Source organism: Enhydra lutris, unplaced genomic scaffold (assembly GCF_002288905.1).
Source record: "Enhydra lutris kenyoni isolate GAN:26980312 unplaced genomic scaffold, ASM228890v2 scaffoldscaffold12, whole genome shotgun sequence".
Classification (NCBI taxonomy): domain Eukaryota; kingdom Metazoa; phylum Chordata; class Mammalia; order Carnivora; family Mustelidae; genus Enhydra; species Enhydra lutris.
The window spans coordinates 14856037-14877818 of record NW_019154096.1 but is presented as its reverse complement, the minus strand read 5'-3'; the positions used below and the strand labels follow the sequence as shown (position 1 = coordinate 14877818).

General features: G+C 43.9%; 1 protein-coding gene across 1 annotated transcript in view; it reads left to right on the top strand.

The window, feature by feature from the left end:
• The window catches only part of LOC111144710 (coiled-coil domain containing 6), a 107354-nt gene extending 86788 nt beyond the window's left edge, over nt 1-20566 (top strand). Inside the window, exons 6-9 of the mRNA XM_022499146.1 lie at nt 2508-2664; nt 5402-5502; nt 13874-13998; nt 15052-20566. Of these exons, the coding sequence (XP_022354854.1) occupies nt 2508-2664; nt 5402-5502; nt 13874-13998; nt 15052-15246 (578 nt within the window). The 3' untranslated portion in view covers nt 15247-20566. The remainder of the gene's footprint in view (nt 1-2507; nt 2665-5401; nt 5503-13873; nt 13999-15051) is intronic.
• Nucleotides 20567-21782: the final 1216 nt, after the last annotated feature.

Below are 21782 nucleotides of genomic sequence, written 5' to 3'. Positions count from 1 at the left end.
TGTGAGGGCAGAGAAGGCTGAATGGAAGGAGGGACATATGGCACGTGGCTGGCTCACAGCTGGTCTGGATTGGTTTAGAGGATGAGTTAGTGACCGAGGTCAGGTAGCCTGCCTCCCCGGGCTACTGCTGGGTTCTTGGCTCTTCACCCTCCAGGTCTGCTGTATCAGAACTTGAACTTGTCTCCCTGCGGGTCTCAGCTCGGGGTGAACATAAGAATCCCTTGGGGACTGTTCAGTACAGCAGTGGAGAGGCTTCACCCACAGGGTTCTGATCTGTTTGTGGTGCAGCCTGGGCACCAGCATTTTCTAACCGTAAACTTGAAAGGGGATACAAAATGTACAGGCCACCTTTGGATCATAGGAGACCCAGCTGTTTGGAGTCTGTGAAGTCACCCTCTGTTGATGTCGTCTTTGACTGAGTGTTCCAAGATGGCTAAAGATGGTGGAAGCATCAGCTGTGGCCCCTAAGTCTTAGGGAGCTCTGTGTGAGAGAAGGTGACAGGGTGACTCAATGGAGTAAATCCAGTCTTGAAGTCAGGTGTGGTGATGTGCCAGCAGAGGGCACCCAAGGCATACCATGGTGTCAGCAGCTGAGGCTGGTCTGTGCCACCCAGAGGTGATGGGCCTGGTGCCTTCTGTCCTCTGGCTTCTGGGTTAATTGCCCAGATGCCAGGAAAGTCCCCCAGCCGTCACTCCTGCTGACTGATGTTCTTGTGTATAGATTATTGCTTAAGGATTCCCCTGCTGATATCCCCAGATGCTGAAGGGTTGCATCTGAGAGACAAAGACAGTGTTTCCTCTTAAACGATTATTCTTGAAGCCTCATAAATCCTCAGTTCTCTGAAGCTTTCCTATTTATGGAAAAGAAAGGCAGCTTGCTCCAACAGCCGCCCCTCTTGTTCTAGAAACAATAATACTCCAAGGGCCCAATCTAGTGCTTCCTGTAGAGCTAGTGAAAAATTCTGCCGGCTTGCATATTTGGGATGAAATAATTTAAATCGTTTATATTAAACGTGTACTTTGTAAATATTTTCCCAGCTTGCCTCAATTAAAGAGACTTTTGCATCTGGATTAGACAGCAGGGTTTCTGGTTATATTGAAAACAACTGAGGGATTTAGTGTTTTGTGCACATAATAGTGTTTAATAACTTAGTGTTTTTGGTACTTTTATTTGAATTTCTAAAGTAAGGATATTCAAGAGGTTTTATAGTTTCTGTAATGATGCTGTCTTGGAAATCACGGAATTCTTACCATCAAAAGTCATTATTTGCTAAAACACCAGACCTTCATAGAGGTGCTTAAAACTGAAACTAATTGGATAGACTTAGGAGTCGAAGTAGGGTCACTTTGTGGGAAAGAAATGATTAGTGTGGAACTCTCACTCCTCCTTCCTTCTTGAAAGAATTTGGAGTGGGCTGATAATTCGGAGCAGTAACCTGTGGGACTCTCTCTTAAACATGATTGTGACCGCTCTTGAGTTCGTAGCTATTTTTCAGAAAAGAGAAGTAGATGGAGAGTTTACTTTTCCCAAGTTCACTGGCTGAGAGGAGGGAAAAGGAAGGAAGCAAGAAGATGGGCTGATACTGAATTGTATATCGATATTATTTTGGTGACTTCACATATTCTGTCAGAGGTGGGGACAGGTTTTAACCATTCACTGGAATGGTGCCGGCAGGTACCCCACAGTCCGGCACAGAGTCCCCTCAGGAGGGCAGGTCTGGTGAAAGCTCCAGGGAACTTGGCACAAGGAGATTCTAGAACCTCATGAAGATGGCAGCCCCACATTTCAGATTCCTGTAGAGTGAATCCAAGGGGCTCCGCAGCTTCCAGTGTCTCATGCTGGGACTAATCGGCTCTGGGCTAGGAAACCAGTATTGTGGCTGTGTCCTTATCACACAGGGCGGTGCCTGAGGAACCTCAGAGAGGCAGGGCCTGGGTCAGGAAAATAGTCTCACAGACACTCCAGAAGTTCGACCTGACATACTCACCTAGAGTTGTTTACTGCATCTGTTCCTATTTTCATAAACAGAATTCTGACTTACCAAGTGGGTTCTAGTGCAGCAGTCTTCGCCGGCGTGCTGGTGGGTGTGACGGGCTCCCTCTGTGTCTGGAGCTGAGGAGCAGCAGAGCTGATGCCTCCCTGAGGGGAGCCCAGGGCTGAGTCGGGCCCCCTGGCTGGACCCCCGCCTCTGTGGGCTCCAGCAGCGGGGAAAGCTCCGGGCGCTGCCACTCCACCATTTCCTCTTCCCCACGCTTCACTGTAGAAGGCACCCAAGTGGGCGTGAAGATAACCAACCTCCCAGTGCCATGGCACTTCTTACATTTCTTGTACATGCAGCTTGTTGGGGAACTGGCGTGCGTGGGGTAGCCTTTAAGTCCGGATCCCCTCGCACGTGGGAGAGGGCCCGCGATTCTTTGCGGCACGGGAGCCTGACTGCAGTGTTCTTAGCTCAGGTGTGAGTGTGACCGCACGGAACACGGCTGAATGGAGAATTCTGGCCTTTCAGATTCTGAGAAAATGGCCCAGTACCTGGAGGAGGAGCGCCACATGCGGGAGGAGAATCTGCGGCTGCAGAGGAAGCTGCAGCGGGAGATGGAGCGGAGGGAAGCCCTGTGCCGGCAGCTCTCCGAGAGCGAGTCCAGCCTGGAAATGGATGACGAAAGGTGCGCGTGCGTCTTACGGGCCTCGTGAGGAAGCCAGACCAAACCAGGCTCCAGGGGTTCTCCCTTCACATCCGGTCAGATGTGGAAGGAGGTGGCTCCCACGCTTCTGCGTGGTGGTGACAGACACCCGCGCGTGAAAGCCGGGGCTGAGCCTGGGAAAGGGAGGAGAGGACCGTTTTCCTGAAACACAGAAAGACCGAGAAGTTGCCTTTCCAAAATTACGTGGTCGAGAGAGAAATGGGGGGTTACGTATAGAGAGACAGAGTTTCCTAGTTGCTGGGTTTGTCTCCTCCTGCCCTGTGTCTGTTTAAAGGACGGGAGCATCTTACGCCCCGATGTGGATGAGCAGGCTTCTGCGGCCTGAGGTAACGCACTGTGCTTGGGTTGAAGGATCAGCAGGAGGCAGGTGGGGGTTGCTGAAAGGCAGAGGCCTTGCCTTAACAACTTGGAAACTTCTGGGCCTTGTTGGAGCTACTTTAAAAAACTAAAACCAGTGAGTCCCCTGTCTCTGCTCAGGAGTCTGTGCCAAGCCCTCTCATTGTCCCACTGAGAAATGGGCTGAAGTAAGAGGGTAATCTGTGGTTGACTAGAGGAAATGGCCCCAGCATTTGTCTCATCCACAGTCTTTCCCCCCAACTCCCACAGACCCCTCGTACTTGGGAGTGAGGCAATTGTTAGAATCAGCAGCAAATCCAACTTGAAAAAACTAAAATTATTCAATCATCAGAGAAACCCAGCATTTGGGAAATTGGGCTTTCTCTGAACCAGATCATTTCTGCAGGGAAATTCTATGTTCTGGATCAGGGTTGCCTTAGCCTTATGTGTTGGTGTCAGAGTGAGGGGTGAGACCGAGCCTCCTTGAGCGTTCCCTCCAACAGGACTGGGCAGTCAGTGTCTGAGAGCAGAGTCTGCGGATGACCATGATGAATCATCTTGACTGTCGACACCAAAACACATCAAAATCACTTCCTTTCTCTTTCCATGGATAGCTCCAGAGAGTTACTAACAAAGCTTTTGATCAACTTGCTTTAGATAGTGGTATTATCATTTTAAGAAAAACCTGAGATTTTCTATAATGAAGGTCTATATTTTTATAATAAAAAAATTATAAAAACAGAAAATGGGTTATATTTAAAATATCTATGTGCGTCCTCATTTGGAAAGATGATTCTTTCTCAAAAGTTTACATCATAAAACTGTTATTCTGACCTTGAATTTCACTGATTTCTTTCTGACAGTGTTCCCTTCTCTCTGTAATCCTTGGCCTCTGACAGCCATTTGACTAAAAACATAAGCTTGAATACCAGATAACTATTTTATTAACCACCTTAAGACACGGAGAGGACCAGTTATTAACAGTACACAGTGCCCTGTACTTGGTTTTGAAGGACGCACTCTGAGGGACAGTATCTTCCGACTGTGGTGAAAATACTGGAGCTACTTCAGGCTTCTAGATAGATAGATAGATACATAGATATTTTCCAGAACTGGTATCAACTCCAGAAGATTTGCCTTATCTTTCATAGGTCACATTATCCCAGCTAGAGTACTGCTGCCCAAATGAGATTTCTCCTCTCTATGTTAGGAGTGATGATGTCACCTTGGGGAGAAAGAAAATAGTTGGAAACTTAAGTTGTCTAAAATGTGTTTATTTCTTAAAGAGCAAGAGGTGGTCTTCGCTGCCTACGGGACGTGGGGAGAGTCAGTGCCTGGGGCCGCCGTGCTGGGCTGTTCAAGAGGGCAGGCAGAGGTTGCAGGTGGCTGTCTGGCTGACAGCTTTGTGGCAGGTTGGGGAGCCTGGTTTTCTGTGAGCCAAACGACCCAGCATGGAAGTAGCCGTGGTAACGTTCTTGCAAACTGCCGGAGGACCTTTGGGGCGGTGATCTTCCCCGGGACAGAGCGGCCTGCACGCGTGGTGCTTCCTTTGGCTGCAAGGCCTGTGGAGGGTAGCTGATGGGGGAAGTCTCTCGAGCAGAGATTTCTGCTTGTCAGCGTTCTGTGCTCGTTCACAGAGTGAAGGCTGACATTCCTGACCATCAGGCCTGAGGCTCCTTGGGTCTGGTGTGACTTCCACGTCCAGAAAGAAGTCCGAGCCAGCATGACGTGGCCAAGTGCGACTCCCGTAGGTGTGGGGTGCTGGGTCTTTGACTGTTCTCATGTGTGGCTGTCCGCTAAGCGAGGCTTACCTGGTAAATGATTGACTTCCAGTTCTCGGGAATACCGTGACCTTTAAGCTTTAATTTTTAATTTTTGGGATTTGTTTTTAATTCTTTAATTAATTTATTTTTTCCCATTACCTGTACACTTTAATTTGATGACATAAATCTTAGAGGGCTTGAGTGGGTTTGTGGCTCAAATAACAATTTAAATATAGCCATCAAAACATGGATGTGTCTAATCTTCGGCACAGTGGAGGTAGATTTCTACATAGCTGTCGTGTGATAAAGAAAAGCCCAGCCCTCTCTGTCATATGACACAGTTCTGTTAGGAGGCCTCCCCCTGGAGCTAGGACATTCCAGATTTCCCTAACCTGTACCAATGGGGAGAGGGGCTTGCCAAGCAGTGGAGCTTTGTGACCCCGGAGTCTGCTTTATACTTGTCTCTTAGCTTATAGTATCACTCTCCAAATACCCTGGGATTTGACCTAAGATTTGAACCCCGAACATTATCTCATAGGAGCTCCCTTAAGAACTATTGAAATGCACGCAATTCTGATACTTCCCCCCTTTCCTCTTAGGTATTTTAACGAGATGTCTGCCCAAGGATTAAGACCTCGCACTGTGTCCAGCCCGATCCCTTACACACCGTCTCCGAGTTCAAGCAGGCCCATATCACCCGGTGAGTACACGGTCTCAGTTTCCCTCTGAGTGATCTCTGGTACATTTAATAAGCCTCCCCAAATATGTTCCCTTTTAGCATATAAAAATCTTGTAAGCAGAGGAAGAACAGTCATGTGTTTTTCAGAAACATCAAAAACAAATCACCATCAAGCCTGAGTTTTAGCCTGAAATTTTTAGGCATAAATGTTACAGTGCCAGCTGGTGTTTTTAAAAATTTTTTGTTGTTGTTGAAAAGGAATTTAACTCCAAAGATTCTTTTTAAAAAAGACCGTCTTTGACTGATTTTAAGTTCCAGTGGATTGACAAAGCCTTGGACAGATGTCTAAGATGGATCGTAACCCATCTGCTGTGGGTTCTGTTATTATGTTTTACATACATCTTTTCATTTTTGCCGTCAGAATATTAACGTAGGCATCATCTTCCCCACTGAGGAGGCAGTGATTCAGAAGTTCAGTGACTCTGGTCACAGGTCCAGGAGGTGGCAAGGTGGACCGGTTCTTGCTTCCCAAGCTTGGGTTCTTTGCAGCACAAGCTGCCCCCTGACATTCCTGGTGACTGGTGAGCAGGACTGGGGCCCAGTAGGCAGGCCCTGCAAGAAGGAGCTGGCCTCGCTTTTGGCTTTGCTCCTGCATCTGGCTTTGGTCTTCAAGCCTTTCCCTCAAAGGCGTGCTTGTCTTCATCTGACCTGAAAGCTCCCTCCCCCTCAGGGTCTCTGGCTCAGAACCAGCGCAGCATGGGGCTTTCAGGCCAGGAGGGCAAGTAAATGATCCAGCAAGGAAGAAAGAGGAAGCAGGGGCGGGGGACTGGAGAGCAGAGTGGAGGGAGGAAAAGAAAAGGTAGCGAGCCAAAGGATCGCATCTTGTGACTGAAGGGACAAGTCTAAGTTTCTTGTGCTTGCTGGTAAACAGATTTTAAACAGAGCTGGCGAGAGAGAGAGAGAGAGAGTGTGTGTGTGTGTGTGTGTGTGTGTGAGAGAGAGAGAGAGTTTCATAGCAGAATAAAGCAAGGTGCCTGCTTGGAGGGATGGCGGCAGAAAAGGCTCTGTGGTTTTGGAGAGTAGAACAGCTGCGTGTTGGGGACCCTCTCACTTGGGCTGTTGGAACTGTGGAAAGTATGGAAGACCCTTCAGGGGGCCAAGGGGAAATGCTGCAGCAGTGCACGTTGCCACAGACACACTGAGGTTAGGCTCCTGCCCAGTGCTATGCTGCTGTGACCTTTCTTTCTTTTTTTCTAAGAGGAGAAATCAAAAGAGCCCAGCACAAAGCAGGGCAACTTCTGTCCAGTTCAGGCAGGGTAAAGAGGAGCTGTTTGCAAACCGAAAGGGCTTCATATCCTGGATCAGTACATGATCTCCCCTTGTTCTTGCCCCAAGGATGCTCTTACATCTGTGTCTCCTGTTCTCTGGTGGCCTTTACATCTCTCTGAAAGCTCTTTTCCCTTCTGCCTCAGTTTCCCCCAAATAGCACTCAGGGTCCATTATCGTGATAAAGGTCTTCTTGGCCTTCTGAATTATTGATGTAAAGGAAGGCATGCATTAGGAAGAAGCAATATGGAAATGATGGTACTGATTCATATTCAGTATAATTTATTTAGCCTTCTGTTTGATTTATCTAACCCTAAAGAGGTCCTTAGAGGCATCTGTTTTCCAATTCATTAAGTCTAATGTTAAGGTCTTTGAATAGAGAAAAAGCAAGAGTCAAACCCTGGTTGGGAATATTAACTTCTATTGTTACAGGTATTCTACAAAAATATCTTACTCTGTGTACATAATTTGAACTCTCACTGTCTCTGTCCCTGTATTGGGGACTTGCCTGTTAGACAACCTGTTTGTTTTTCCTTAAACTAAGAAATAAGTAACACCTAGATTCTTTTTTTTTTTTTTCTTTCAGCCAGCCTAAGTGAGAAGAACATTTGTGTCTTATTTTAAGTTCTATAATATCATCAAAGTAGATTTTATCTCTTATTTGGCAGCAGAATTACTCCTAATCTAGTCCCTTGTAGTCCTATACATAGTACATGAGCAAAACCTGAATTTTCAAATTTGCTTTTCAATTCAGTTTTTATTGGAAGAAGTGCTCAGTATTAAGAATATCTAATCACTTTCTTAGTGGAATTATGTTGTGTGTGTATATATATATTATATATATAGTTTTCATTTCCATTTTAATCATTTTGGCTCATTCCTTCCCTTGCCGTTTCTGATTAACATTGGCAGTCTTGCATTTCATCAAGTTGTTGAAATACTTTAAGTTCTCCTTCAGTTGAATTGAAAGACATATTTCCAAGAACTTATCAAAGATCCTCCTCTTAATAATGTGTGGACTTATGTGTGTGGATTACACACAGGGAGAGAGTTACTTGTCAACAGTTACCTTTCAGGTTGTCCGTTGTTCTAAGCAGCCTATTAGCATATTTTGATGCTAATACTTTTCAGTTAGCCTATTTTGATGTGCCCAAATCACAGATGCGGAAAAATGAAGTTCGAAAAAGGGTCTGCACCCCACTAGCCACATCCGAGTGTACCCACTGCCCAGATCTTGGTTTCTAATTCCCTTCTCCAGTGAAGAGAACTGGGAACTCTTTGGAGAAATGGCTGTTTCTAGGGCACAGAGCAGGCAGGGGACAGGATGAGCCTGGGAAATCTGGGGATGTTGCAGGGTAAGGCGGTGCTAAGAAAACAGCAAGATGAAGGGATGCGAGAGAGACACGGGTGTCTTGCACAGAGGTGCCAACCAAAAGAGCTCCCAAAGGCCAAAGCTGGAACAATCTGAGCAACAGAAGAAATGATGTCATGTTAGATTATAACCCAAACAAAAAATAAATATCCGTGAGTTCATATGAATATAAGTAAATGATGGAATAAATAAACGAGGGAGAAGAGACAGATCTCTCCTTTGAAAGAATTCCAGAGAACTTACGTGGATACTCTGCTCTCAAGGAAGTAGAAATAACCCCTCATTCTGTCAGTGTGGGAGGACATGGGGTCTTCCTTCCAAAGAGAAGTGTAGAAAAGGGTTAAAAGAGTAACTTTACAATGGAGGAAATTGACAGACATGGCCGCAGCCAGGCCATCAGGGTCCACGTCAACAATGGGGAGCCCTGTCAGTAGCACGTACCCTCAGTGTGATGAAAATGGCACTTTGCCTCTGTGGACTTCTTCCAAAAAACCCATAACCCTGCCTAACCATGTGGAAACGTCAGACAGATCGCAATTGAGGGATAGTCTGGCTGCAGAAAACCTGACTGATACACCCCATATATGATAAGCTCATCAGAAACAAGAAAAAAATGAGGAACTGCCTCAGCCAAGAGGTACCTAAGGAGGCCTGATGATGAAATAGTAAGTGGCATCCAAATGGGATCCTGGAACAAAAAGGGACATTAGGTAAGACTTCAGGAAATCCAGAGAAGTTTGGACCTGAGTTAATAATAACGTATCAGTATTGCTTTATTAGTTGTTGTTGTTGTTTTTTTTTTACGATTTTATTTATTTATTTGTCAGAGAGAGAGAGAGCACAAGCAGGGGGAGTGACAGGCAGAGGGAGAAGCAGGCTCCCCACTGAGCAGGGAGCCCGATGGGGAACTCGACCCCAGGATCCCAGATCATGACCTGAACCGAAGGCAGACGCTTACCCAACTGAGCCACCCAGGCGCCCCTTGGTTTATTAATTGTGACAAATGTATTATACTCTCATAAGATGTTAATAATAAGGGAATCTGACCGTGGGCCATACAGGAACCCTCTTTATTACTTTTGCCACTTTTCTGTAAACCTAACAGTATTCTAAAATTAAAAGTTTATTTTTGAAGAAAACCACAGAAATAGGTGAGACACTACCTCGTCCTAGTAGATAAAGGGAGCAGAGCAAAGCCCTCCTGTCTGATCCCGAAGCAACTGCGATATTTGGAGGTCAAGTACAGGAAGAAAACCTGGCGAAGGAGACCGAGAAGTGGAAGGAAAATCGGAATATGATCTCATTGAAGTTAAGACAACACCTTTCACCCAGAGGAGAGTCAGCTTTGTCCAAGGCTCTCCAGGGTCAAGTACAATGAGGGCTGGAGAATGGTTGTCACAGCCCGCAGCTCAGAAGCACCGCTGACCTTGCAAGAGCGGTGCTGATGGAGTCATTGGGACAGAGCTGGATTAGGGAGATTTAAAGAGGAAATTGTGTCTATAGTTAAAGTTTTGCAAAGACCAGGGTCTTAGGTGTAACTTACAGAACTAAAATACCTTAAAATTATAATCTAAAATTAAAACTCTTAAAAGGAAGAAAATGTATCTGTCTTTAGTTTGGCTCTATATTTTTTTTTTTCACTGGCAAAAAGATATAAAGAGAATTTGGGGACAGTCAGAAGGGTAGAAGCAGAAATAAAATCATCCAGAATCCTCCTATCCAAAGGTAGTGGTAATATTTTAGTGTTTCCAGATGCCTCATTTTCCTACCCGCTCCTCCTGCAATGTTCCTTTAGATAGTTGGTTTCATACCAGATTATACCTTTTGTACTTGCTTCATTTTGCTGAGTGGTTTTTGTCATGAATTGCTTTTCATTAACCATCTTTTAAAGTTGCAGCCTTGAGCTTGTGGACAGCAGAACAAGTCTTACCATTTTCACTTTAGTTAATGCCTTTCTCTATGAGAGCAAGAGAAATTTATTGTAGCAATAGCTTCGAAGAACCATACTACTTGATTTATTAGTGGACTGGTGTTTGGGGTTTGGCATTTTCAACCCAGGTATTTTTGGATTCTCATCCTGTATTGTGTTTGTGGGCCGGAGGGTCAGATGTATGATGATTAGAACTTAAGGGAAAACAAAAAGTACTAAGATACGGTCTGGCCTCTAAGAGCTTATCATCAACCATAGGGCCTGGGGAAGGGGCTGGGAGGGAAAATACAAGAGACTCTTTTTAAGAAACTTTGCAAGGCCAAGTGTAATAATTTCATGCAGAAGATGAAATAGCCGAATTGCAGGACATCCACTCCATGGAGGGTTATATACTGTACTATTTCATTTCTAGAACATTCTCAAAGTGACAACATTATAGTGACAGGGAATGGGTCAGTCATTGCTGGCGCACAGGGTGAGAGGGAAGGTGTGACACATGGAAGGACTGACTCGGGTTCTTTTTTTGTGTGTGGTGATGGAGCAGTTTTGCGGCTGGTTGTGATGAGAGTTACTCGAATCTACCCATGTGATCAGATTACTTTGGGCTGTGTACACACGTGCACATGGGAACAGTGCAGTAAACACTGGTGAAGTCCACCTTGAGCCTGTGCCTTTGTCACTAGTTGGGGACCTATGTCAGTCTCCTGGGGTTGACACTGTGCTGTGCTTCTGGAAGAACTCTTTGGTGGAACCTGTAGTGTGTTTGCAATTTCATGCGAGTGGTGAATGGTTTCAAAATGAAAAGTTGTAATTGAAAAAAAATCTCAATAGTTTAAGAAGAGATTCAAAGAAAAGAGAGAGCTACCAGCTTAGAGCACTTTTGAGATCCGCCGTAAAGGAGCTTCATGAGCCAAAGCTTAATGAGGCCATCGTTGGCCAGGCACTCTGAGCATTTTGTGACATTTACTCATTTCATCCCCACAGCAACCTTGTGAGGCCACTTCAGTAATCTCATTTTATAGTTGATGGATCTGAAGTCCACTGTCACTCAGTGCCAAGTCACAGAACTAGAGCTAATATGGCCGTCGGCTCTAGGGTCTAGGCTGTTTGCCTCTTCAGAGGCTGATTGAGGTCCTGATTGACAGGGGAGAAAGTACAGAGAAGCCACCCCAGGCAAAGGGCATGGTATGAAGTGAAGTGTAGAGGTCAGGATCAAGAGTGGTAGGGGTCACTATGGTTCTTACCACGGGCTGCCCTGAGGCCCTGTTCCCATAGATTCTGATATCATTTGATTTGGGCCTGAGTGAGGGCTTTGATACTGTGTGTTGAGAACCACTGACCTACAGTATAAGAGATAGTTTGGAGCCAAGTGCAGAGGCCTTTATAATAGAGAAGAGAATTTTTTTTTTTTCTTCAGTTTAGGTAGATAGTAAGGAGTCTTTGAAGATTCTTGATTCATGTTTAACATACCAATAGTTAACCTTGTAATACAAAATAGGCTGCATCTTTTTTTATTATCATGAACTTCTCTGTCTTGGGATAAGAATCCACTTTCATACCCTTTCTCTTAAATTTCATCACTTTCATAAGAAACAGAATTAGGGTTGTATTCATCAGAGCTATATTAATAAAACCTCTTCTTTCCTCCTCCGGCTGAATGAAGTGCTTGTGGTCAAAACAAACACAGCCACTTAGTTGGACTTAGACTTTACTCCAAACCTTCATTTTTTGTAAATGGGAACCCCACATCCACAATTGAAATGGAAGCATGCCAAATAGAAAGCACTATTTGATAGTCAAATCAAGAAATGAAATAAATTCTTGACTTTAGATGTTGAGGACACAGACAAATTCTGGGACATGACACATAAAGCTAGGCTTGGTGGCTGCAAGTTTCAGCCATGGAAGCCAAAAGAAAAGTATCCTTAATAGCTTAAAGAATTGTGCTCATTACTTCAAGTGCCCTCCTTAATCCCTGTTTTCCCATCCCCCCACTCACCTCTTCTCCAGCAGCCCTCAATTTGTTTCCTATGGTTAGAGTCTCTTATGGTTTGTCTCCCTCTCTGTTTTGTTTTTGTCTTATTTTTCCTTCCCTTCCCCTGTGTTCATCTGTTTTGTTTCTCATATTCCACATATGCATGAAATCATGTTTATTTGTCTTTTGTGGACTGATTTATTTCACTTAGCATGATAACCTCTAGTTCCATCCATATTGTTGCAAAAAGCAAGATTTCATTCTTTTTGATGGCTTAGTAATATTTGTGTGTATGTGTGTGTACCACATCTTTTTATCTATTCATTTGTTGATGGACATCTGGGCTCTTTCCATAGTTGGACTACTGTTGATAATGGTCTTATGAACATTTGGGTGCCTGTGCGCCTTCAAATCACCGTGTTTGTATCTGTTGGATAAATACCTGGTAGTGCGGTTGCTGGGTCGTAATGTAGCTCTATTTTTAACTTCTTGAGGAACCTCCATACTGTTTTCCAGAGTACATTCCCAGTTTGCATTTCCAGGAACAGTGTTACAGGGTTCTCCTTCCTCCATATTCTCGCCAACGTCCATTGTTTCCTGAGTTGTCAGTTTTAGCCATTCTGACCAGTGTGGGGTGGTATCTCATTGTAGTTTTGATTTTTATCTCCCTGATTCCGAGTGATGTTGAGCTTTTTTTCATGTGTCTGCTGGCCATTTGTATGTCTTTTTTTTTTTTTTAAGATTTTATTTATTTATTTGACAGAGAGATCACAAGTAGAGAGAGAGGAGGAAGCAGGCTCCCTGCTGAGCAGAGAGCCCGATGCGGGCCTCGATCCCAGGACCCTGGGACCATGACCTGAGCCAAAGGCAGAGGCTTTAACCCACTGAGCCACCCAGGCGCCCCATTTGTATGTCTTCTTAGGAAAAATGTCTGTTCATGTCTTCTGCCCTTTTTTGGATTTTTTTGGGGGGTTTTTTGGGTGTTGAGTTCAATTTAGGTGGTTTATACATCTTGTCTATTTTGGATTATGTTGCATGATGTTGAGCATCTTTTCTTACTCCTGTTGACTATTTGTAGGTCTTTGGAGAGATGTCTGTTCAAGTCCTTTGCCCACTTTTTAATTGGGTTATTTATTTGTTACTGAACTGTAGGAGGAGTTCCTTATATATTTTGAATACTAATCCCTTATCTGATGTATGGTTTGTAAATATTTTTTCATATTCCCTGGGTTATGTTTTTGTTGATTATTTCCCTTGCTATGGAAGCTTTTGAGTTTGACAGAGTTCCATTTGTCTATTTTCTGCTTTTGTGACTGCATTTGGTGTCACATCTGAAAAATCATTGCTAAGACCAATGTCATGAAACTTTTCCTCTGTGTTTTCTTCTAAGGGCTTATAGTTGTAGGTCTTACATTTGAGTCTTTAATCCATTTGAGTTGATTCTGTATAGGGTATAAGACAGGGGTCCACATTCTTTTGCATGTGGATATCCACTTTTCTCAGTACTGTTTGTTGAAGAGGCTGCCCTTTCCCCATTATGTATTCTTGGCACCTTTGTTGAAGATTACTTGACTGTTTATGTGTGGACCTATTTCTGGGCTCTCTGTTCTGTTCTAGGACTTGACTTTTATATCCCCTTTTATCCAGGAGACCATTTGGTGAGCTCACCAGTCTTATCTGTGTTCATTTTTGTTGGTGACTGAGAACTTCTGCATTTTAAAGTCTTCTGAATGGTTGGAGACACCAGAGAATGGAGTTTGACATCATACTTGTCATGGTTATATTTCAGGTCTATCATACGCAAGTCACACAGTTGGTTTCACGCCACCAACTTCACTGACTAGAGCCGGAATGTCTTACTACAATTCCCCGGGTCTTCATGTACAGCATATGGGAGCATCCCATGGCATCACAGTAAGTATCCAGAGGGGAGGAAGCCACACTTGACTCTGTTGGTGGTGGCAGCAGCTCCTCCTCAAGAGACCAGGGGTGATGCCCTTAGACCTTGCCCTTTCTTCTCCCTCCCACCATTAGTTCACCTTCAAACTATAGAGACTTCCTTCAATTTGATACCAAATTCTGGTTTGGAAACTAAAATCCTTCCCGGGAGACAAAACTTCAGCTTCACTTTCTGTGAAAAATGACGCTTTGTGAAATGTAATTTGAACTCTGCCCAGTGCCTTAATTAAACCCCGGCCAGCTCTTTGCCATAATGAATCGTTGCTGGTTGCCACAATGTCTAAAATATTTATTGTCCGCATCTTCACAGTTCACTGATCCTCAGTATTCTTCTTGAGACTAGCCTTATTTCTGATTTCACTCCAAATTTTCTCTCCTGGAATTAGAAGGAGCCTTAAGTGTGTTTGGTTCAGACTTCACTCAGGGGAGTTTTTTCTTTAGAGCTGGTTAGTAGGTTGACTAATAGAACAGTTAGAAATGTAGCTAACATGGGTTTGAGAACAGGAGAGAAGTGAGGGTATTTCTGATAACGGAATCCTTAAAAGAAGCCTCTTATTCAACGAAAGCAGGAGGTATCCAGATTCTGGGTTTTGTTGGTTTGCTGGATTTTATGTAAAAGACACGTTTGGTTGAGCTACATCTTTCAGGATGTTGACAACTTACCTGAGTGGTGGAAGGAACCTCGGGACATACAGTGGACAGAAAAGATTAGAGTGGAGGATGAGACAGCTATTTCTTAATTCTAGGACTGTCCCATCGAAGGGCCAAGTCCACTAGTTTGGTCAGTGCACGTTTCGGGGTAATCTTGCATGGCTTTTTCAAAGGTGTAGGTGCAAACTCCACCTTGTGGAAGTTTTCATTAGTAGTTCAGAAACCAATAGGGGTAGACAAGGAGCTCGCTAGTTTCTTGTCTCTGTCGCTCCCCTTTCTCACCTCCCCTGGCTTATCAGGCTGTTAGAAATGAGCCGTCTGGACCCAGACTGACCTGCTCTTCTGTCCCGTCTACAGAGGCCTTCACCGCGGAGAAGCAACAGTCCTGACAAATTCAAGCGGCCCACACCGCCTCCGTCTCCCAACACACAGACCCCGGTCCAGCCCCCTCCGCCTCCACCTCCGCCCCCCATGCAGCCCGCGGCCCCGTCAGCAGCCACCTCGCAGCCCGCCCCTTCGCAACACCCGGCGCACCCCTCCTCCCAGCCTTAATGCATGTGCTTAGTCCGCATCTCATGTTGGGACTCGTACAGCGGAGCCGTCTACTCAACGCCAAAGGCTTCCTCCCCTGGCATTTTTGGATCTGACTGATTTGCACTGAGGTTATCTAGGCTTCACTATTAATTGTGTTGTAAGTGTTTGTCGGAAACGCAGCCAGTGTTGTGGGTCTACAACACTAAACAGACGACTTTTTCCATCAGTGTTTTACTTGAATCTACATGTACGTCCATTCCCTGGCTGGAACATTTGCTATTCAATATTTGGTAATTCAGCAGCAGTGTGCAATTTTTGCTTGGCCCCAGAGCTTCATTTTCCTGGCTTTTAGGTTTGTAAAATAAAAAGGGATATCTTTTTTATATTTTTTTTTCATGAATTTGCAGAAAATTACTGAGCTGTTACCTCTCCTCCCCGTCCCCATTATAATGGTGTTTACCAAACATACCAATAATTCAGCACTACAATTCAGACCTTTGAAAATCTAGCTTTCGGTGTAGAATGGAAAGTTAGATGCGTCAGTGCCCAAGACAATATACTCTTTAATAGAGCTTTCTATAGATACACTTTTTATAGGTTACTTTCAGTATCTGTCAACATCCATGTCTCTTGTGAAACAGACTAAAAGTAATGGGTCACATGGCTGTACCTTTTCCACATACACGTGGGATGGATAATTAGTGTATATTAAGGTGTGATTCCTTATCTTTAGTGTTAACCTACCCAGACGGGCCCTCCAACACGAGTCAGTAAATGTTGTCCTGCCCACCAGTGGTTTTGATGGTGGATTAGAACACACTCTTTGATATCTGCTGCAGAAAGCAACGTGATTGTAACAAAAACAGCTATTTTCCCCTTTCCATTCTTCATGTTCCCCTAAGATAGAGTTTGAACAAATATTTTAAAGGTGCAAAATACTATTAGAAAGTACTATTTGAAATGAACGTTATAGGAATATCATGGCCTAATGGCCACAGAATCCTTTATTGCTTGGCAGAAAAGACCAGAGGTGAACGGAAAGGAGCCCCTTAGCCCAAGCGCTCATGCTGCCCAGTATCAGCAAGTGCGGTGTACAAACAAGTATACTCTGAATACATCATTTCCATTCATTTAGCACAAATAAATCATTTGGTTTCACTTGGAAGTGGAACACTGTGAGTCACTCTTTTCTTAATACTTGCAACATCTTTATTTTTGCTTTTCAGCAGTAACTGTTTTGTACTTTGGTAGTAAAGTGATTTTTACCACCTGTGTTTGCATATTTATATATGCTGTGGACGAAAATAACTTACTAGAGAATGTATATTTTATGATGAGAATGTGTATCTGTTGGATATAATCAGAGAACTGAAAATTAATTTATCAGTAATTTTTAAGAGTCCATGTTTTGTGACACCCATCTCTAATAGCTAGCTCTTTATTGAATACACTCCTAAAAATAAGGAACCGTGACATTGTAGATATTTGATAGTGTACAGTATAGAAACTTGCCTTCGAATGCATATTTAAAAATTACAGAATGAAGCAAGTCTTGTCGGAAAATAGTGTTTGACTAGCATTTTAAGAACTTGAGAGTAAAAGCAACAATAGGATTTTTCACCTCTTCCTGCTTCCACCCCTAACTCCCCAATTGGTCGATCTAAATTTTATTTATAATCTGTATGTAATATACATAATCATAGTACAGTTCTCAAATAAGGGGAAGAAGTTTGGCCTTTCATTATCGAGGCTTTAGGTTTTTAATTTGATCAGATGGGGTCCTGGCAAACCCAGGGACCTCACCAACAGCCCGTTGCCCCTCCTGGTACATTGCCATTCCGAGGAATTCTGAGAGGAGGCAAACCCATTTTGCCTTCATGGTACAGTTCTTGGTTTTTTTCATAGGAGAAGTACGGTCTATGTTTACAAGACTCTTTCGCTAGCTGATAGAATTCAGTGCTGTTGGATAGTGGCTTGCACACAGCCGAGAATGTCCATAATGTAACAAGCTTCCCTTCGCTTCCTGCCAATAGTGTTGTTACCTCCTGAAAGCACAAAAGTCGCAACATTGCCGTATGGTGAATGAAAAAGCACTTGGCGTGAGCAAACCGTTGCTGACAAATGCCTTTTAGAAACAGGTTCTTGACTTTCAGACTTTGCAGAAATGGAGTGCTGGTTCCCCCAGACTCGTCATTTCATTTCAAAATAAAATACAGCTCCTTCAGACAGCACTTTGTCAACATAAATGAGTTGCCTCTCCCTGCAGACATTCAGAATTGATAGAACAAACACTACTCTTTAGAATCTATGCTGTTTCAGGTCCTTCTCAAGTGGTTTCTGACCCCGGGTGCCACCCGTCAACGCACGGGCAGTACACGTGCCAGGGACCCATCAGATTCAGACCCCCAGCCCATGGAGGCAGGAGTCCCCTCACCCATGGGAAGCTGACTTACCACGGGTGCTTCTCGGTGGGGGCTGAATATGGTTCCTGCCATTCCTGTGGCCCACGTGCCCAGGGGCACCCTGGAGTGATTCCCTGAAGGCCTCTGTCCAGTCAGGACCTGGCCCGAGGGCAGGCGGGCGCACCAGGAGCTTCTAGGAGCTTCCTTACCCTGTCTTGTGGACAGAGACCCTTGGCTACCACTGTGCTGCTAATAGGATAAGTACTCTGTTGCCAGATTACCATGCCTTTTATATGAAACCAAATTAACTTCTCTAATACCTGACACCTCTGGGCTCTGAACTGCTTTCTCTCATCAAGCGTGCTGGCATTCTGGACAGAATTCTAGAAATTTGGCAGATGGTGGAAGTATTGGAAGATTTAATTTAACTTGCTCCTTGTTAATTGAAAGGAGTTTTAAATTCTGAGCTCCTGAGATAGTGAGCACAACCATGGGATGAGTGTGTGACCAGAATGTGGCTTTGGCACCGAATGCTGCTGTCCCTTGGTAATTGGCTTCTAACTGATTTGACCAGAGATCATTGATAATGTGAATTTTTGTTAACTGTTCAATTGTAGGAAAATAGACTATGTATCGCCCTCTGTTAGGTAGACATGAACTTCTCCTGCACGAAGCCTTGCTTATAGAGGAAGCCCAATAAGGCAAGTAAAAGCGTAGTAACTTGTGCTTCAAGAGTGCAATCTTTTTATCTTACCAGTACGGAAGAATCGTTTCTATGTAACTTGATCTTCTGTCTAGTACTTGTCTTATAGGTAACCAACACTGAAAACTTTGTAGTGGTAACTACCAAAGAAATACATAGTAAAAACAACCTTTGATTTCCAAATTTATTAAAGAGCCAGCCATTGACGCTGCTACGCGAGTTCCATGCTCGAGAGCCATTGTGAGATTAAGGGGTTTTTAGGTTTTTCGTTTCTGGTTTCTTGTTTTCTCTTTTCTACCTTTTTCTTAAACACACACACACACACAGCTGTTAGCATGACACTATGGGGAGCATTTTCCAGAATGCTTGGCATCCTGGTTAACGGCCAGGCCCTGGATGCCTCTCACGAGGCAGTGGGAGGAAGCCTAAGTTCAGGATAGCGTGCGTGCCGTGTGTGTGCGTGTATGTGTGCATTCATGCCTTAACTCGGGTTATTGCTCAACTTCACTTCTTGACTTGGTCTGCACCGTCATCGAGATTGTAGCGTACATCTTGATCTGAACTTCATCTTGGCAAAAACAAAGTTGCAGGCACATCAGTTTAAAAGAATGCATTCCTCTGGAAGAGGTTTGGATCAGGTCGACCCTGAGCCGTTGGACTTTATTTGGAACTCAGCATGGAAAGCAAAAGTGGACTGTCAAGTGGAAAGACATCAACAAGGAAGAGAGGAGAGCCAAGTGCTAGCATGTCTTTGCCTCTGCATCTCTGTGCACACTGTATGTTCATGGTAGCTTGTTTACAACTTGACTAGGTTGGAGTTCTGGTAATAGTGGCAATCTTGACATTCTTGGTCAGAGTTTAGAGAGATGTAAGACTTCCAATTAATGTCTTATTTACTTCTTTATGTTGATTAGTCTTTGATACATGTGCTGAATCAGAAACCCAAATAAAGATAATTTTTTAAAATGCACCTCTTGAGCCTTAAAACCTCTCTTTCTGGTCTTTGGGTCGGAAAATTAAACATTGTTTCCCTGTTGCTTCTGATGGACATCTGACTTTGATTCTAATCCTAAAGGCTGCCTTAGAAAGTAAACGTAAGGACTTAGAAAGTAAACGTAGCAGAAGGGGCTAGGACTGTTCTGTCTCATAAACAGGGTGCCGGTTACCCGGATGTATTGAATTTTTGAGAAAAGTCACTGAGCCATGTGTTTATAATTTGTGCGCTGTTCCAAATCCGTGTTGTATTTCAATTTAAAACCATAAACCTAGGAGATTATGAAAACTGACATTCCCCAAAGTATATTACATATAAACAAGTGTGCGTGTTTACACACATGTGCATACACACGCTCGTGCACACACATACTTGGGCTTTGGGTCTGACCTCCACTATATTTGTGGGCTTACTCTTGATGCCCATCTCTGTGGTTTCCCCCTCTCCTTTGTAGGAAGCACGGCTCCAGAATCACTTCCAGATTTGTGCACCAGCTCTTTAAATGAGCTGGTTCCTTAGTCCATCTGGAAATCCAGTTCCTTCCCTGCGAGACAGGTTATCTGCCTTGCTAAAATGACAAACCTGGAGATGGAAGCCTCCAGTGCAGCCCTTCACACGGGAAGGTACACACTCCTCCTACGTGCGTTCATTTGGGAAGAAACACAATGGGTATTTGGGGAGACGTGTTATGCACGTTTGGGGGCTGTATCATCGGTCAGCTGCACCTTCGTAAGCCCCTAGCATTCAGTGGGCAGGAGCATGGTACTGAGCAGGATCCCGTCTTTGGAGCATCGTCTTCAAGAACCTGATTGTGATACAGTCTCATGGGGGCAGATGTTGAATCTAGGCCCTTTTCTGTATAAAAGCATTAAATGGACTTTGACCCTTGACCTCACTCAGGCTTCAGCCAGATTCCATGTTCACTATGAGTTAATGAAAGATTTTAGTTTGACTTTCGATCAAGGCCTCTCTACTCCTGACAGCTACTAGGTATTAGTGGAAAATGTGGCCCAAGTAATGGCCCAGGATCTCGGAATTCAAGTCTTGGCCCCTTTGGCCAGCCTCAGTGTTCTAACCTGTATAGTGGGGATAGCCATTTTAATTTCAGGCAGAGTGTGATGAAAACAAGATTGAAACAAAGTGCTTTAACAACAAGTAAAGTCTACACTACCTGTGTACTTCTTTTCTTCTTTTAATACCTTTTAGAGGCAGTGTGTCCACCAAGTCTATCTAAAATCGAAACTGTTAATGGAAATTTTGTGTTTATGTAAATAAAACTCTATGTAAATCTGGGTCTTTTTTTTTCTTTTGAAGGTTTTATTTATTTATTTGAGAGAGAGCAAGAGAGCACAAACAGGGGCAGAGGGGGAGAGAGGGGGGAGAGAGGGGGGGAGCGTCAGGCTCCCTTCTGAGCATGTTCGATCCCAGGACCCTGAGATCATGACCAAGGCCAAAGGCAGACGCTTTAACCAACTGAGCCACCCAGGTGCTCCCAGGGGCTTTGTTTTAATGTTTATTTAAGTTAAAAACGCATGGAAATACAGTTGTATTCAGTCACTGATATCTAAGCCAGACCTAAACTTTGTAACATTCTCTAGAAATAGAGGAAGAAGGCAGTGTGTGTCTAATTTTTCATGTCTGATTTCTAAGGTTTTGTGTCTAATTTTTATTACAACATGAGAGATTGGATTCCTGACCCTCAAACTTCTGATATCATCCCTAATTCCATATTACAATGAATGCTATTGAACTAAATAGATTGAGAGCTTTTTCTGAAGATTGTATTTTCTGATACCCTATGGATGATTTAGTGCAACTTTAAGATTACTAATTATCCCCAGAAGATTACTTAAAATTTTTTAAAGATTTTTTTTTAATTTTTTTTTAAAAATTAAAAAAAATTTTTTTAAAAGATTTTCTCCATTTATTGGAGAGAAAGAGCACACTTAAGAGCGGGGGGAGGGGCAGAGGGAGAGGGAGAAACAGACTCGCCGCTGAGCAGGGAACCCCATGCAGGGCTCCATCCCAGCACCCCAAAACCACGACCCAAGCCAATGGCAGACGCCCAACCTACCGAGCCACCCAGGCAGCCCCCCAATTTTTTTCTTCTTAAAAAGGAAAAGGCAGACTCAGAAGTGAAATGGATGACAGAATTAGTAGACAGCGATGTGAAAACTTCCTCCATGTGTTCAAGAAGGCAGAAGAAGGTGTGAGCATGATGAGAAAAACGTAAAATATAAAATAGACCCAGATTGAACATCTAGAGACAAAAAAAATCTAAGGTTTGAAATTTAAAACAACAAAAAACTTGCAACTTACGTCTTCTGTGGATCTCTGTGCTCTCTAAATATTCCTTTAAAAGGCAACTCCTGAAATTGAAGTTCAGCCTAGTTGAGCTACCTTCCTCCCTCCCCTCCCCTGAGGTTTGCTTTGCTGGGGTGCTGGGGAGCCGCTG